Source organism: Geotrypetes seraphini, chromosome 1 (genome assembly GCF_902459505.1).
Source record: "Geotrypetes seraphini chromosome 1, aGeoSer1.1, whole genome shotgun sequence".
In the NCBI taxonomy this organism is placed as follows: domain Eukaryota; kingdom Metazoa; phylum Chordata; class Amphibia; order Gymnophiona; family Dermophiidae; genus Geotrypetes; species Geotrypetes seraphini.
The window spans coordinates 254,707,399-254,725,617 of record NC_047084.1 but is presented as its reverse complement, the minus strand read 5'-3'; the positions used below and the strand labels follow the sequence as shown (position 1 = coordinate 254,725,617).

Sequence of the window (18,219 nt, the reverse complement as noted above, 5' to 3'; positions counted from 1 at the left end):
CAGATGACTTTATGCAATGTCACCTCAGTAACAACTATACAAAAATAGACAAATATTCCCCCTCCCTTTTTACTAAACCGCGATAGCGATTTTTAGCGCAGGGACCTGCGCTGAATGCCCCACACTGCTCTTGAAGCTCATAGGCTCCCTGCGCTAAAAAACGCTATTGCGGTGTAGTAAAAGGGGGCCATAGTGCAAAATATAGACAGCATATATAAATTCTCAAAACGGACACATTTTGATCACTAAATTGAAAATAAAATCATTTTCCTACCTTTGGTAATTTCATCAGTCTCTGGTTGCACTTTATTCTTCTGACTGTGCATCCAATATTTCTTCCCTTTTTTCAGCCTCCTGTATGCTTTCTCTCCTCCAGACCTCATTCCCTCCCCAAACTTTTTCTTTGTTTCACCCTGCCCCCTTCTTTCTTTTTCTTTCTCTCCATACCCCCTTTCATTCTGTATGTCTGTCTTTCTTTCTCTCTCCGTGCCCCATTTTTCATTGTTTCACCCAGCCCTCTTTCTTTTTTTTTTTTTTGGCTCCCTGTCCCCCCCTTTCTTTCTTTCTCCTTGCCCTCCCCTATGCCACCACCATTGGGAAAATGCCGCCACCGCCACTGCAGAATAGGCTGCCACTGCCGCTATCGGGAACAGGCCGGCGCCGAGTTCGCCCTGCTTCTCTTCCCCACGGGGCCGACCAACTCTCGCCACTCGACGTTAATTCTAACATCGGAGAGGACGTTCTGGGCCAGCCAGGCAGCGATTGGCTGGCCCAGAACGTCCTCTCCGACATCAGAATTGACTCGGGTGGCGAGAATTGGTCGGCCCCACAGGGAAAAGCAGGGAGAAATTGGCACCGGCCTGTTCCCAATGGCGGCGGTGGCACTCAAGTGGCTAAAGAGACGCAGTTTGCCAGCCTAGGGAGAACACTGGAGGGTGGCCAGCTGTGCACCCCCTTGGGGCATAAAACCGGGGCAGACCGCCCCCACCCCCACCTTGGTATGCCACTGTCTGTACCTCACTCCCTCCCTATGACCAAAAATTCTCCTTTCTTCTATTCCCCGTGTACACAACCATCTCTTTCCCTCCCTTCCTCTCTCCCAAGTCCTTGCCTTCTGTGTCCAAAAACACATTCCCTCCCCCACCTCAGCATCTCTTTCCCTCCTTTCCTCTCTCCCAAGTTCATGCTTTCTGTGTCCAAAAACCCATTCCCTCCCCCACCTCAGCATCTCTTTCCCTCCCTTCCTCTCTCCCAAGTCCATGCCTTCTGTGTGCAAAAACCCATTCCCTCCCCCACCTCAGCATCTCTTTCCCTCCTTTCCTCTCTCCCAAGTTCATGCTTTCTGTGTCCAAAAACCCATTCCATCCCCCACCTCAGCATCTCTTTCCCTCCCTTCCTCTCTCCCAAGTTCATGCCGTGTTCAAAAACCCATTCCCTCCCCCACCTCAGCATCTCTTTCCCTCCCTTCCTTTCTCCCAAGTTCATGCCTTGTGTCCAAAACGCACTCCCTCCCCCTTTTGTGTTCCCCGTTTGTCTCCCAGCCCATCTTATCAACTTTCTCAGCAAAATGTAGCTCGAGCCGCGTAGGCTTGTCTTCTATTTCCTGCCTGTCCCGCCGCGCACACATAGCCGATCGGATATCTTCCCCGACTTCAGCGCTGACGTCGGAGGGCGGGCTTTGCTTAAGCCCTCCCTCCGATGTCAGCGCTGACGTCGGAGAAGATTTCTGATCGGCTGTGTGAGCGGCAGGGCAGTCGGAGTAGAAGACGAGCCTCGCGGCTCGAGTTATATTTAACCCCGTGGGTCCCCCATCGTCCCCGTTCAGCTCTCTCTCCTGTGCACCCCATGGTAGTACTGCCCTAATGGCGGCCCTGCACGTGCCAGCTGCAAGGCCTTCGCGTGCCACAGTTGGCACGCGTGCCATAGGTTCGCCATCGCTGCTCTAGGGTATACATATTCAGGGCTTCCAGTCTCTCCTCATACGAGTTCTGGCGTAAGCCTCCTATCATTTTCGTCACCCTCCTCTGGACCGCCTCAAGTCTTCTTACGTCCTTCGCCAGATAAGGTCTCCAAAACTGAACACAATACTCCAAGTGGGGCCTTACCAATGACCTGTACAGGGGCATCAACACCTTCTTCCTTCTACTGGCTACACCTCTCTCTATACAGCCCAGCATCCTTGTGGAAGCAGTCACTACCTTGTCACACTGTTTTTTCACCTTTAGATCTTCGGACACTATCACCCCAAGGTCCCTCTCCCTGTCCGTGCATATCAGCTTCTCTCCTCCCAGCATATATGGTTCCTTCCGATTATTAACCCTTCAGCAATGTCACTCACAAACATATTGAACAGGATCGGCCCCAGCACTGAACCCTGAGGGACTCCACTACTCACCTTTCCTTCCTCCGAGCGACTTCCATTAACCATCACCCTCTGGCGTCTGTCCAACAGCCAGTTACTAATCCAGTTCACCACTTTGGGTCCTAACTTCAGCCCTTCAAGTTTATTCAACAGCCTCCTATGAGGAACTGAATCAAAGGCTTTGCTTAAATCTAAGTAAATTACATCTAGCATATGTCCTCGATCCAGCTCTCTGGTCACCCAATCAAAAAATTCATGTTGCCATGTTGCCTCGGATCCTGTAACCTATTAGATTCCTTTCTTTCAGCAAAACTTAAATTATTTTTCCAACAACTGAAGTGAGGCTCACCGGCCTGTAGTTTCCTGCTTCATCCCTGTGACCACTTTTATGAATAGGGACCACATCCGCTCTCCTCCAATCCCCAGGAATCACTCCCGTCTCCAGAGATTTGTTGAACAAGTCTTTAATAGGACTCGCCAGAACCTCTCTGAGCTCCCTTAGTATCCTGGGATGGATCCCATCTGGTCTCATCGTTTTGTCCACCTTCAGTTTTTCAAGTTGCTCATAAACACTCTCCTCCATGAACGGCACAGAATCTACTCCATTTTCTTGTGTAACTTTGCCAGACAATCTTGGTCCTTCTCCAGGATTTTCTTCTGTAAACACAGAACAGAAGTATTTGTTTAGCACATTTGCTTTTTCCTCATCACTCTCCACATATCGGTTCCCAGCATCTTTTAGTTTAGCAATTCCATTTTTCATCTTCCTCCTTTCACTAATATATCTGAAAAAATTTTTGTCTCCCTTTTTTACATTTTTAGCCATTTGTTCTTCCACCTGTGCTTTTGCCAGACGTATTTCTCTCTTGGCTTCTTTCAGTTTCACCATGTAGTCCTTTCTGTACTCCTCTTCTTGGGTTTTTTAATATTTCACAAACGTCAACTCTTTCACCTTTATTTTCTCCGCCACTAGTTTGGAGAACCATATCGGCTTCCTTTTTCTCTTGTTTTATTGATTTTCTTCACATAAAGGTCCGTAGCCATTTTTATCGCTCCTTTCAGCTTAGACCACTGTCTTTCCACTTCTCTTATGTCCTCCCATCCTAACAGCTCTTTCTTCAGGTACTCTCCCATTGCATTAAAGTCTGTACATTTGAAATCTAGGACTTTAAATAACATGCGGCCGCTCTCCACTTTAGCCATTATATCAAACCAAATCATTTGATGATCGCTACTTCCCAGGTGAGCACCCACTCGAACATTAGAGATACTCTCTCCATTTGTGAGGACCAGATCCAATATCGCTTTTTCCCTTGTGGGTTTCGTCATCATTTGTCTGAGCAGAGCCTCTTGAAAGGCATCCACAATCTCCCTACTTCTTTCCGATTCCGCAGACGGAACATTTCAGTCCGCATCCGGCAGGTTGAAATCTCCCAACAGCAGAACCTCCTCTTTCCTTCCAAACTTTTGGATATCCACAATCAGATCCTTATCAATTTGCTGTGATTGCGTCGGAGACTACACCCACATAGATAGAAGTTCCATCTTCTCTTTTCAGAGCGATCCATATCGCTTCTTCCTCTCCCCAGGTCCCTTGCATTTCTGTCGCTTGGATATAGAGTTCCTATGAGCGTCAGGAGCAGCACAGGCCATTCAACGCGGCTTTATGCGCTACAAATTGCTAGCGCAGTTTAAGAGGGGGGTAAGGTCAGTGGGTTTTTTTTAATGCCAGCAATGGCACGTAAAATAAAATCCAGATTTTCAGCACTGATATTTGGGTAGTAGCCAACACTTAAGATCTGGATTCAGTAGTCACCAATGGCATTATTTGGATAACATTGCTATTCAGGGGCCCTTTTACTATAATGCACTCTATTGATTTTGAGCAATTCCCCATGATGTGATTTGAATATTGGGATGTATTCCTGATTGTTTTTTCTATTATTTGTTTATACTGTACATTCCCAAACTTTTCTTGTATGCTTTTTGCTGTATAAATTATTTTAATGTACAATAAAAAAATAATAAAAACTTTCCCATTTAAAATTACTAAGGGGAAAATTCTATAAATGACATCCTGATTGTAGGCGGCGGTAGGCATCCTACCAATGTCTAGTCAGCCAATCGAGACGCAGGTTTAAAAAAACAAAAAGCCCAGAGGAGGGTTTCCTACGTTGTAGACATTTTCTTGAGCCTAGGGAAGTGCATAGGGCCGTCTAAGCTCGCCTAAGGCTAGGCATAGGCATGGTTTTGGCCGGAAGTGGCCTTAGGCGAGTTTAGGTAACTCTAGGTTTCTCCCTAGGGCTACAATAATCACCTGAAATATAGTCCAGTAAAATGCTGGTCTACATTTCAGATAGAAGCGGCCACTAATCTGATTGCAGCAGGGAATCTCCCTGCTGGCCGTGGCAGGGAACCTGTGTTTCCCCCTCCCCCCCCGTAAAGACTACCAGCAGGAGGGATGCCCAAACCCTCCTGATGAAATCCACAAAGCTGCCCCCCCACCCCAAAAGTCCACGGCAGGAGGCATGCCCAATTCCTCCTGTTGCCACCACCCTCTGACACATCCCCCAGCAGGAGGATGCCCAGTCCCTCCTGCCAGAACCCCTCCACCCCCCAAGACATCGGACCCTCCCTCCCTCTGACACATCCCCGGCAGGAGGGATGCCCAGTCTCTTTATAGAATATGAATCTCACTGCAATATTCTGCTTTTAAACTCATATACTATGGACAAAAATTCAACCATGTTACACCTGTACTACGTGATGCACAGTGGCTTCCAATTTCACACCACATTACCTTCAAAATCCTACTTCTCACTTGCAAAACCAAACACTCCAACATCCCATCCTTTATCGATAAATATTTGATTCCCTATACTTCAACCTGGACACTACATTCAAATGATCAAAACCTGTTAGTAGTCCCTTCCACTCGTGAAATTTTTTGATTCCACCAGAAAAGCCATTTTCTCCATGATGGCACCTTCATTTTGGAATGTTCCTCCTCTTTATATCAAACAAGAGCCCTCTCCAAAACAGTTTCGGTCCGAGGATGCCTTTAATACTTAAGACTTGAGTCTCTCTACCAGACACTTCTTTCAAAGTGAACCCCCCCATCTTTTTTTATCTCAATGTATTTTTCATTACCTATTTTTTTCCCCTCCTGTCCTGTTACTGGTCCTGTAACCCCCCACACATGACAATTTTTAATTATCTGTTTGTGAATATTATTTTTATTCATGTTTTTACAGGGTGCTTTGTGTAGTTTAATTTTGTGGTTAACCATTATGTGTTGTTAATAAGATTATATTGTGTGTATATACATGAAAAATGAATGGAAAATATAGTGTTACAATTAGTACTATTATGGGAGCGGGGTCTGGGGCGGAGAATGGGCGGGATCTGGCCCGCGACTTAGCCTGTGTTTTGGATTTCGGCCCCTTAATGTAATTGAGTTTGACACCCCTATATTAATTTAATACATTTTTGACTAATTCAGAGACCAAAGCCCTATTCCTCTGGTCAGGACAGGATACTGTAACAGCAGTATACTTTACTGACCTGAGATTAGAGGTTCTGGCCTTTGATAGCTAATTGAAAAATGTATTAGTCCAATGAAAAATGTGTTGTCTCTGTTTTGATTATGAAAGAGTGATCATGTGACAGAATGCTATATATCTTTGTACTGTTTAAAATTAGAACATTGAATCCTTTATAAATTACTGGTCATGGTGCATCTTTGTATACATAATAAGGCACTGAAACATTTAATGGATAGCATTCTGCCATATGAACCACAGCGGATGTTGTGCTCGGTGACTCACAATGACCTACATATTCCGACAGTGGAACAGCTGCGGCCAGTTGTGTCTAGAGCTAGCATATTTTTGGGAATGAAATAAGCTTCCAGGATATTTACAACAGCAAACAAGTTTGAGTAATTTTAAGAAAACGTTGATGAAACACCTCTTCTGTAAGATGAAATATGAGACTTGATTTATAGTTTTTTTTATGCGAGGCACTGGTAGCCTCTTTGTAATTTTATAAGGCTTTATATTATCACTATTATGTTTTATTCATGTTCGATTTGTTGTACTGTATGTGATTCTGTTTGTGTATGTACTCTATTGTGTAATTTTTGTAAACAAACAGGGGTCCAAAATGCTCTATGTAATAAAAAGAACCAAGTTTGCCTCATAGATGCTGACCCTGTAGATCTCATCCTCCAAGACCAAATTCGTGGCCATTGAGATGCAGAAATCTGATGCTTAATCTCAATGCTCCAAATATCTCTAAGACCACATTTTGGTTTTTTATTCAAATATCCAGATAATAATTTATACCACAATGCGGCTTGATGTCCTAGGAAGTCTGCTTGGAAGCATAGGAACTCCAGACTATATTGATTGTTAAGAGTTTTCCATTCAGGGAACCCCACCTGAATAGCCTGCTTCAACTGCAACCATTTAAAACTTTGTGTTTTACTAAGACCAAATCTATATTGCAGTTGTGAAAATTCAAGCAGTTTACCATCTGAAATAACATCATTTAGAGTTTGAATGCCTGCTATTATCCAGTACTTCCAGAGGACTTGGTATCCGCCGATTTTAATCTTGGAGTTTATCCATAAGGATTGGTTAGTTGATTTATTAATTGGAATAGGTGTTAAATTGCTAGTATATCTCAACGTTTTCCAAGTATCCATTAAAATTTTGTTCTCCCTATATCTCCTAGGCATGTTAATGAGTAAATGTTTCTATGTTTCTATTTCTCTGTTTTTTTCAAATTTACATCTACTATCTTTATATTATGCACAATATTAGGTGAGATGCATCACTGTTTCTGTGGTGTTGCATTGTGTGCAGAGTCCAGCTTCTTGGTGGTTCAGTTTAACTTTTGCCTACATATTTCTATTTTACCCTTCCCCCCTTTATACAAAACTGTAGCATGGTTTTTAGCACCGGTCATGGTGGTAACAGCTCTGACGCTCTTAGGAATTCTATGAGCAGCGAAACTCTTATTGCCGTGGCCGGTTTTTCTGTGTTTTGTGTGTATGAAAGACATGGTGCTCTGTTAGCATTGATTGTGCAGGATCGATCTGTACTAGTCTGGCTTGTTTAGTTTTACAATTGGTGAATTGATGTTCTACTGCAGTATGTAAGATGTTGTCTTTTCCTAGGTACACTCTTGTGTGACGTGTAGATTGTTACTAAAAAGCAAGTTTTCATACAGAGGGACGGGGGGTGTATAAAAAATGATGGGCCCCAGGTCTCACATAAGCTAGGTATGCCACTGGCACCTTGTGCCTCCTCCTTTTCCCTGCTGCACTGTGCACCCCCCTTCCCCACCCCCACATTCCTCTTTTTTTTTTCAGTTCAATCTTTTTATTGAAAGTTTTTAGAAAACATAATAGAACCAGAACATAAACAACTTGTACAACAGCAGAAAAGGTACAGTCCATATCCATCTGAGTAAAAATTAGCAGTTACCAAGAATAGGGGAACCAAAACATATACGTAAGTACCTAGCAGGTAAAGTAGGTCAAAAATGAAACGTGTGTTAAATGTCATATAAACCCTAAAGGCTTCAGTGTAATATATCAAATAGTTAAATAATTAATACAAACAGTAGTCCATTACAGGAGTCCATACTTTCAGGAAGGTCGGAAGAGAGTTAGTTTTCTCTGCCGCTATTTTCTCAAACTTAGAGTATAAACAAACTGAGTTCCACCAGTGGACATGAGAAAGAACTGAGAAATCTTTCCAGGAGGACAAAATAGACTTGAAGGCAATTAAAATTAAACATGCAAGTAGTCTAGACTCAAATTTATCCAATTGTGTTTTAAGCACAGAAGCCCCATAAATAATGGTCTGATAAGAAATGGGTTCGTCAATGTGAAGTATCTTACAAATAGTAATCCAAATCTCATTCCAGAAATGTTGTAAAAAGGAACAATGGTATATCATATGTTTATAAGTACCAACTTGCGTTGAGCAGGACCAGCATTTATCTGAGATGGAAGAGTCAATTTTATGTAATTTGCCTGGAGTCAATACACTCTGTGATAGAGAAAAAGGATTAGTTGTAACATCGCCGAGGATTTCATCGCTTTGAAGGACGTCAACCATATATTCTCCCAATCAGGAATACACTCTGGTTGAAGGACATCTTGAGCCCAAATGTCATATAATGCGGCAGGGGAGGAGAATCTTTTCTTGTGTATCAGTTTGTACCAGCTGGAAGCTTGCCCTGGAAGAGAGTGAAACTGGGTCACCCATTGTAGGATGGTAGGTTGGTCCTTTGAGAGTGAGGTGTGTTTGAGGTAATCGGTTAGACAGTGTGTTAACTGCAACCATTGGAAATGTTGAGATGCTGGTAGGCCATATGTCATAGCTAACCTGTGAAAAGATAAGAAGCAGTCAGCATCTCTAAGTTGTTGAATGGTCCACAAACCCAGACGACGCCACGTCTTCCATTCGATGTATTGACCTTGTATTTTCAGATGAGGATTGCGCCAGATGGGTACTGACAGAGTGGTTCTCCAAGGAGAAGGAGCAAGATCATCCACTATTTGAATGGCTGTCCTGGTTGCATTGAGAATTGGGCTCATCGATGTAGCATGATCAGGCCGCAGAAACGATAAAAATTTCAGGTACTGTGCATCATATAATTTGCGTTCCAACTTCAGCCAGATAGGGAGGGGGTCATCTCCCGGTTCCGCCAACCAATGTGAACCTTGCCTGCATAGGAAAGCCAGGTGATAACAATACAGGTCAGGAAAGTTCACCCCACCACGTTCTTTAGGACATTTCAGCTTTTTTAACGCTATACGCGGAACTTTCTTAATAAGTATTGAGACATATGCGATTCGAATTTCTTATATGTAGGTAAAGGAAAAAGAGCAGGTATCATTGATAATACGTATATGATTTTCGGGATCAACACCATTTTCAGAGAGTCTAGACGACCCCACCAAGATAATTTGAGAGGTGACCATCTCGAAGTGGTGGAGTTGATTATCTGTAGTATAAGTGTTGTATTCAGTGACAAGGTTTCCTCAATCGAAACTCCAAAATATACCCCCAAGTATTTGAGTTTTTCAGGTGCATATTTCAGATTCAGCTGTTTGACTACATCTCCACAAGGAAGCCCAGTCAGGTACATGACCTCTGTCTTAGAATTATTCAGTTTGTAGCCTGACACTGAGGAGTAATCCGTTATTGCATTGATGATAAACGGCAGGGAGTTCAAGGAGGCATACAATTGGACATCATCGGCGTACGCCGTCATTTTGATATGTAATTCATCAATACATAGGCCTCGAATGCAGGGATCAGATCTCATAGCCAATAGTAAAGGTTCCAAGGCAAGGTTAAACAAAAGCGGAGACAAGGGGCAGCCCTGCCTGGTTCCTCTGGATGGTGTGAAGGAGTCTGAAAAGACATTATTGATACGAAGACGGGTAGATGGATTAGAGTATAAGACTCTAATCATTGTGATGAAATCTTCCTGAAAGCCAAACCATGTTAAAGTCTGAAACAGAAAAGGCCACTCCACCCGGTCGAATGCCTTTTCGGCGTCCAGTGACATAGTTATTCCCTCTGGCAGATAAGTCGGGGCTAGCGATAACACATGAGAAAAGAGCCGGGTGTTGTCACTTGATAGTCTCCCATTCAGGAAGCCAGTCTGTTCCATACTGATTAGTTTTGGTAAAACTGATTGCAGTCGGAGAGCAATTAATTTGGCATATAATTTGGCATCTATATTGATGAGCGAGAGAGGACGGTAGTTTTGTACTCTCTGTGGGTCTTTGTCAGGCTTCGGAATGACAATAATCACAGCCTCAGTAAATGAGCCCTTGGCAAAACCTTGTTGTATGAGAGATTGAAAGTATTCCAACAGTATTGGGAGGAGAAGCGTTCGAAATGCCAGATAAAATTTGACCGTTAGGCCATCTGGCCCTGGAGCTTTTCGTTTAGCCATAGACTGTAGTGTTTCAGTTAGTTGGGATAGTTGAAAAGGTTGAGCGAGGGTAATATTATCTTGGGCATCTAGCTTCGGACCAGTAATCTTGTTTAGGTATTCCTGAATTTGACATTGATTCGGCATCTCCGTAGAGTACAGCAGCTTATAGTAATCTTGAAAATGGTTGCATATTTCCATACTGTCCGTCAACGTAACATCAGTATCTGTGCATAAAGCGGGGATTTGAGTCTTTTCCGTTATAATCTTCAAGTAATTAGCTAGTCGATGTCCAGCTTTGTTGTTAGTGGCGTAGTAAGAGGCCGCTTGAAGAAATACTTCCACGGAAGCAATAGTACTAAGTTGAAGATTGTATTCGTATCGGAGCTTGCCAAGCTGTTCAATTATGGTAGGATTTGTTAAGTCCACAAAGTGAGCTTGTTCCAGTATAGAGATATTTCGTTCAAGATCCCTCAAACATTGTCTGTCATCTCTCCTCTTTTTTGATGCATAAGCGATAATCTGGCCTCTTATATATGATTTGAAGGCGTCCCAGGTGATTTGCCACGAGGTGTCACACACGTGATTCAGCTCAAAGAATTCTTTAATGTGATGATTAACATGCTCCACGAACAACTGGTCAGACAGTAAAGTGGAATTGAACCGCCACATTTTCTGTGTTGTAGGTTGTAGAAGGTCATGGAATGACACTGCAATAGCTGAATGGTCCGAGACCGCCAATGTCAAGATGTCTGAGGTGTTCAATTTCTCCACCAATGAATAGCTAATTAAGAAGAAATCTATCCTAGAATAAGAGGCATGGGGTGCAGAGAAAAAAGTGAAGTTAGAATCTTCTTTATATAGCAGACGCCAAGGGTCCAGTAGTTTCAATTGGAAGATTAGATCTTGAAGGCAATACCATGCCTTGGATTTTTTGTACGGCACCAATGATTTTCTGTCTTTTTCTGGGCTCAGAATGAGGTTAAAGTCCCCACCTAGCACACAGGGACCATCTGAATAGGAGCCAACTTCAGAGGCTAGCGACTCAAAAAATTCTGGATAATCCTGGTTAGGAGCGTAGATGTTATAGAGGTATAAGCATGAGTTGCCTATCAACAGTTTGACTTGGATCCATCTGCCCTCTGCATCATGAGCCGACGAAATTATTTGAAGATCTGGTCTTTTCCTAATCAGGGTAATAACACCATTTTTGCGACCCAAGGCAGGAGAAAATATAGGTGCATGTGCCCATTTTGGTGCAATCTTAGAGGCTTCTAGTGCTGATAGGTGAGTCTCCTGATAAAAAACTACATCAGGGTGGTGATTTTCAGTGTATCGTAGAATTTTGTGGCGTTTGATCGGGTTGTTGAAGCCCTTCACGTTCAGGGAAAAACAGGTTAAAGACATATGACTATAATATAACAATACATCATTAGGTAAGTGCAAAGACTAGATGAAACAGTGAAATACATTTTCAACCTCTGAATGCAGAACAGCAAACACAGAAAACCTGCAAAGGTTAGCTCATAAGGCACTGCTGCAATATAGAAAGGTAACAGAAAAATATCAAACATACTGTGGGTCAGTGAGCTGAAGGAGATAGTGCAAAAGAACAGTAACACTCCTGGCAGTAAACAAATAATGATACAGAGCATCATTTGTGTGATACCAATTAATAAAGATATTGACACCATAAGTTATCATGTTTTATCAATCAGAGTTGGATTCACAGATTCGATGAAGTCAGCTAACACTGAAGGGGAATGAAAATCTTTAGTCACATTATTGTGGGTCACACGAAGGCGAGCAGGGTAAAACATTCCAAATTTGGCTCCGATGGACTTAAGCTGAGGGCGATATGAGAGGAGCAGCTTTCTTCTTTTGGCAGTTTCCTTAGCCAGATCAGGCAGTATGAGAATCTTATTTCCTTCAAAGGTGAGTGGAGCATGCAATTTTGCATGCTGCATAATTTGAAGAACTTGGTGATGTTTTAAAAGAGATACTAGGATGGGTCTTGGATATTTCTTATGGATGGCATTAGGTTGTGGTAATCGAGTAGCATAATCAAAGTCCAGTTTGACATCGTCATTCATTTTCAAAAGTTGAGGCAAGAGCGCAGCCAGGAAATCTTTGAGGTCGCAGGCCTCCCGACCCTCCGGTAATCCCAGGAGATGGAAGCAGTTCTGGCGCACGGGGTTGTCAGCGGCCTCAAGCGCTCTTTCGAGCGCGGGTATACGTGCAGTTTGCTTTTGAAGATGCTTGATGGTCGATTCCGCTCCCACCATCTGAGCTTCTAAATCTGAAACTTTTCCTTGAGTGGTGGCAAAGTCCTCTTTTAGCGAGGCAAAATCAGAGCGCAAATCATTTATATCCTGTCTGGTGTCCACGAGGAGCTCCCGTATGGATCGGAGCTCGTCCAAGATGGCGGCCGCAGCCGCATCGTCAGTCTTAGCAACGGGAGCTTTACTAGGGGAGGCTGGCTCGGCGCTTTTGCGCTTAGAGGGCTTACCCGTCGCCATGGATCCGCGCGATTTCCCCCCGCAGAATCAGCTAAGTTCAGGCGGAATTAGGCAAGTATAGGTGCTGTTATGATTCTATATTTGATTTTATCGCCGGAGCGTATGCTGCTTGCGACCTAATCCATCTGGCTCGCTAGCGCCCCCCCTCGGGTCGCTAGCGCCCCCCCCCACCCCCACATTCCTCTTGAAATGTTCGCCGGCGCAAATAGCATCTTCCACCTACTGCTTATATCAGCCTCGGCTCTCTTCTGACATCACATCCTGGTCCCATGACCAGGAAATGATGTCAGAAGGGAGCCGAGGCCGGCACGTACAGCATTTTAATTTTCAGCACTGGGCTTATAAATTAGGCTCATTAAGTGAGGCAAATGAATGGCAAGCCTATAGCTTCTAAGCTCCTAAATTAAGATGAATTTCAGCTGATAATTTAGGCTCCTAAGTTTGACTGGAAATTAATCACAAATTTAGGAACCTAACTTAGAAGCATAAATTTAGGAGCTTTTTTTTCCCCTGAATATCAGGTCCTACTTCTTTTGGTGCATGCATCTATAGTATTTAGCTGTCTTTTGCCAGTTAATATATATATATTTATATGGTTGTTTGCTATCTGTCATAACAGAGAAAGCATCCGGAAATGGTTCTTGTTATCGTAGTAATGTGACTGCATTACAGAGGGACATTCACCGTCTAACATTTAAATGCAATCCTAGTGCCATTGCAGGATTCACTGAGAAAATGAGCGCTGTTGCTAATGAACAGGTAGGAGACTTATTGACTACCCTGTTAATTAAAACACAGCCAGATGATCAGCACATTCGTGCAGTTCAGACGTCCCACCCCACTTCCTCCACCCCACCTTCTCCGCTTTTCTTTCGTCCAAAACAAAATGCCCAGAACAGAATTTATTTGAAAGGGACAACTTTTTTTGTGGATAAATACAGAAGCTGTGCTGAAATATCCAAACATGTGGTAAAATAATCCCACATGTGGTAAACAAAAATCCAACTTTGGGGTAAAATTATCAATATAGGCTGCTATTAAAATTGGTTATTTTACCACAAGTCACGCTTAAATAGCATGTCTTGAGGTAAAATAAGTCAACTTAACAGTAGCCTACATTGAGAACTTCCCCCTAATATGGGTTATTATATCCTATTTTAGCACAGGGCCCCATTTTATTTGTTAAGAACCTATGTTAAAATGGCATGACTTTGATAACTTCCCACCTAAGATGATTTATTTTACCACTAAGGGGAAAAGTTATCAATGTGGGCTACTGTTAAGATGGGTTGTTTTACAAAACAAAACAACAAACCCTGCTATTTTAGCACAGGTCTCATTTTGTCAATGAGTCCTAGTTACTAATAATCTGGGTTAACAGTAAAATAACCTGTTTTAACAGTAGCCCACATTGACAACTTCCCCTCTTAAATGTTTATGCAATATAAATGACTATGCACATGTAAAACCCAGCTAGAGCATCTATAATAAGCATTTTTACTAATGTAGCCCTGTCTTTAAAAAAATTTGCTTGCCCTTGCCCTAGACCAGGGGTGTCAAACTCAGTCATATTAAGGGGCCGAAATCCAAAACACAGGCTACATCGCGGGCCAGACCCCGCCCATTCTCCACCCCAGACCCTGCCCCCATAATAGTACTAATTGTAACACCATTTTTTCCATTCATTTTTCATGTATATACACACAATATAAGCTTATTAACAACACATAATGGTTAACCACAAAATTAAACTACACAAAGCACACTGTATGCTTCTCAACATTCATTCCTACCAGAACACAGATAACCCCTATGCAAATACAGGACCAAGATAACATGGGGCGGCAATGAAAACACTGCATCACACCGCGGGCCGCATAAAACGACCAGGCGGGCTGGATCCGGCCTGTGGGCCTTGAGTTTGACACCTGTGCCCTAGACAGATAATGTTGGTGAGCCAGAAAAGAGTAGGAGTCATGCTTGACACCAGAAGAATCATTTGACCAATAATTGGGTAAACAGGAGGGGACAAGTTATCAGCAATGTGGTGAGGCTTAATGTGACACATATCTTTAATGGCTGCTGGAGTGGCAGAACCTTGAGAAGCAGATCATTATGTGGGGGTGCTTTGGTGTATATTCTGCGATAAAACAGTTCACTCCAACTTAGATAGTATAGTAGCGCTGGATAATATATCAGTGATTTATAAATTCTTTCTTAGTCCAGTTTCTTTACATCTTAGGAATTCAGATATCCACCCTTATCAATAGATACAGGTGATGGGATTCTTCATGATTCCAAGTACTATTTCCCAACTATTTACTTATTTCAATTATTTTATATAAATATAATAAATAATAGACTTAGCTTATTCAAAATCCATTCCCCTTCCTGACGCGTTTTGCCGAACTTTGTCAAGGTCGGGGGAACTGGACATTACAGCATAGCTTCTCCTAGTATAACCAGCTATTCAAAGAAAGAAACTGGACTAAGAAAGAATTTATAAAACGCTGATATATTATCCAGCGCTACTATACTATCTAAGTTGGAGTGAACTGTTTTGGTGTAAAGAGTGAGATTCTCTTTATATATACTATAAATATTGAAGGATGGCTCTATTCTGCGATAAAACAGCATATAAAAGTACCATTTTACCAAAAGAAAATTCCACGGGATTCATAAAAGTGTGATACCTAAGTTCCACAATTTATTAAATCCCATAGTGGTATAAACCCTGAATAACACACATACATATACTGTATATAAATATATATATATATATATATATATATATATATATATACAGTGGTGCCTCACACAACGAACTTAATTGGTTCCAGGAGCAAGTTTGTTATGTGAAACGTTCGTTATGTGAAACGCGTTTTCCCATAGGAATACATGTAAAAAAAAATAATTCGTTCTGCAGCATAAAATATGCTAAGATGACATAAAAAAGATAAATTTTTTGTTATTATTTTTATTTAGATACATCTAAAAACATACATCTCCCTGTCCTTTTACTTCCACTATCTTCCTATCCCATCTCTATTCCCTTTTGTCCCTCTCCCCATGATCAATCATCTCACCACCTCTCTCTGCCCTCACCCTCAGGGTTCAAGATTGCTTCCACTCTTTTTCCTGTTGTTCTCTCTGCCTGTCACCCTATGATTTAGCATCCCTTCTGCCCTTGTCCAATATTTCCCCTTCTCTCCCTCCCTCTCATCCCCTGCTCCAACATGTGCTTTCAGCGGCCTTCTCCCCCCTTAAGCGTCTTTTCTTCTCCACTCCACCTTTCCTCCCTCCCTGCCTCCACCTTTGTGGCGCTTTTGCACCCGACCGACAACAGAACAGGCCCGGTCGGACAAATCTCCCTGTCCTGTAGCCGCGAATCTAAATTACCTTCTTACAGCAGCTGGATTATTGAAGCTGCTGTAAGAGGTAATTTAGATTCGCGGCTACAGGGCAGGGAGGTTTGTCGGCCGGGCCTGTTGTCGGTCGATCGGGGGACCTGACCAGCTGTGCACATTCTTCGGGGCGGACCGCTCCCTCCCCCCTCTTTCGTTCGCCATTGCCTTCTTCCTACCTGCCCTGCCGCAGCCGCACACAGCCGAACGGAAGTCTTCCTGATGTCAGCGCTGACGTCGGAGGAAGGGAGGGCTTTGCTTAAGCCCTCCCTCCGACGTCAGCGCTGACATCGGGAAGATTTCCGTTCGGCTGTGTGCTGCGACAGGGCAGGTAAGGAGAAGGAGACTACCCTCGCGGCTCGACCAACCCCGCTGCGATCCAACCCCGCAGGAACCCCGGACTTCGTTGTGTGAAACGAAGTCCGTTGTACGAATCAAGACATAAAGTTCGTTGTGCGCAGCGTTCGCTGTGCGAGGCACCACTGTATATGTATATATATATATATTTATATATACTGTATATATATATATATATATATGTAGTGAACAGAGTCCCTTAGGTTCTAAATAATGACAGAAGTCAAATATTATATGATATTGGAAAAAAAAAAAAGACTGGGAGACATGGAGTAGTTGGGAAAAGTGTAAGGTAGAGGGGTTATGTCATGGTTCTAAAAATGATGAGATTGATTAAATGTATTCAGATTGGGAGAAGTGCTTAAGTAGGGTCTGTGTACATGTAAAAGAGCATAAGTCTCTGTGATGGTGCACATTTGTGATCATGTTTGCATACACTCTAGTACTCATCATCAAACTACTGAAGAAATGATTGTTTAATAAAGAGATAAATCCACAATAAAGCGATCGTATTTGAGGTAGAATTCATTTTCCTGAACGAATCGATATTCGGTATAGAGAATGGCACGGGGATCCATCTCCACAGGATCTGTTTATCCCCATCCCAAACCCACAAACTCTGCCCCTGTCCCATTCCTGCAAGCTCTGTCCTCATTTGCTCAAGCCTTGAATACTTTTCGTAAATGTTTGAGGCTTGTGTGGTTAAGGTAGAGCTTGCACTCCAGATTCTATAAACGGCATTGGTATTGGCGGCTGGCTAAAAACATCCACCGATCTTGTGTCAATCATGCATTGGTGCCGTTCATAGAATCGCAACTGTTTTTAAAACAGGCGCCTTATATGTAGGCCAGCATTTTACAGGCCTACATTTAACATAGAAACATAGAAACATAGAAATAGACGGCAGATAAGGGCCCACGGCCCATCTAGTCTGCCCACATTAATGTCCCTCCCCTACCTTTGCCCTGTGAAGAGATCCCATGTGCCGATCCCATTTGGCCTTAAAATCAGGCACGCTGCTGGCCTCAATCACCTGTAGTGGAAGACTATTCCAGCGATCAACCACTCTTTCAGTGAAAAAGAATTTCCTGGTGTCACCTCGTAGTTTCCCGCCCCTGATTTTCAACGGATGCCCTCTTGTTGTCGTGGGACCCTTGAAAAAGAAGATATCTTCCTCCGCCTCGATGCGGCCCGTAAGATACTTGAACGTCTCGATCATGTCCCCCCTCTCTCTGTGCTCCTCGAGCGAGTATAGCTGTAATTTGTCAAGCCGTTTTTCGTATGGTAGATCCTTGAGTCCCGAGACCATCCGGGTGGCCATTCTTTGCACCGACTCCAGTCTCAGCACATCCTTGCAATAATGCGGCCTCCAGAATTGCACACAGTATTCCAGGTGGGGCCTCACCATGGATCTATACAATGGCATAATGACTTCCGCCTTACGACTGACGAAACCCCTTCGTATGCAGCCCATGATTTGTCTTGCCTTGGACGAAGCCTGCTCCACTTGATTGGCAGACTTCATGTTCTCACTGACGATTATCCCCAAGTCTCGTTCTGCTACCGTTTTTGCTAGGATCTCGCCATTAAGGGTATAAGACTTGCATGGATT

General features: G+C 43.2%; 1 protein-coding gene across 1 annotated transcript in view; it reads left to right on the top strand.

Annotated features, from left to right (window-relative positions):
* The window catches only part of C1H4orf50 (chromosome 1 C4orf50 homolog), a 120,485-nt gene that overhangs the window by 27,370 nt on the left and 74,896 nt on the right, over nucleotides 1-18,219 (top strand). Inside the window, exon 8 of the mRNA XM_033959513.1 lies at nucleotides 13,466-13,605. Within this exon, the coding sequence (XP_033815404.1) occupies nucleotides 13,466-13,605 (140 nt within the window). The remainder of the gene's footprint in view (nucleotides 1-13,465; nucleotides 13,606-18,219) is intronic.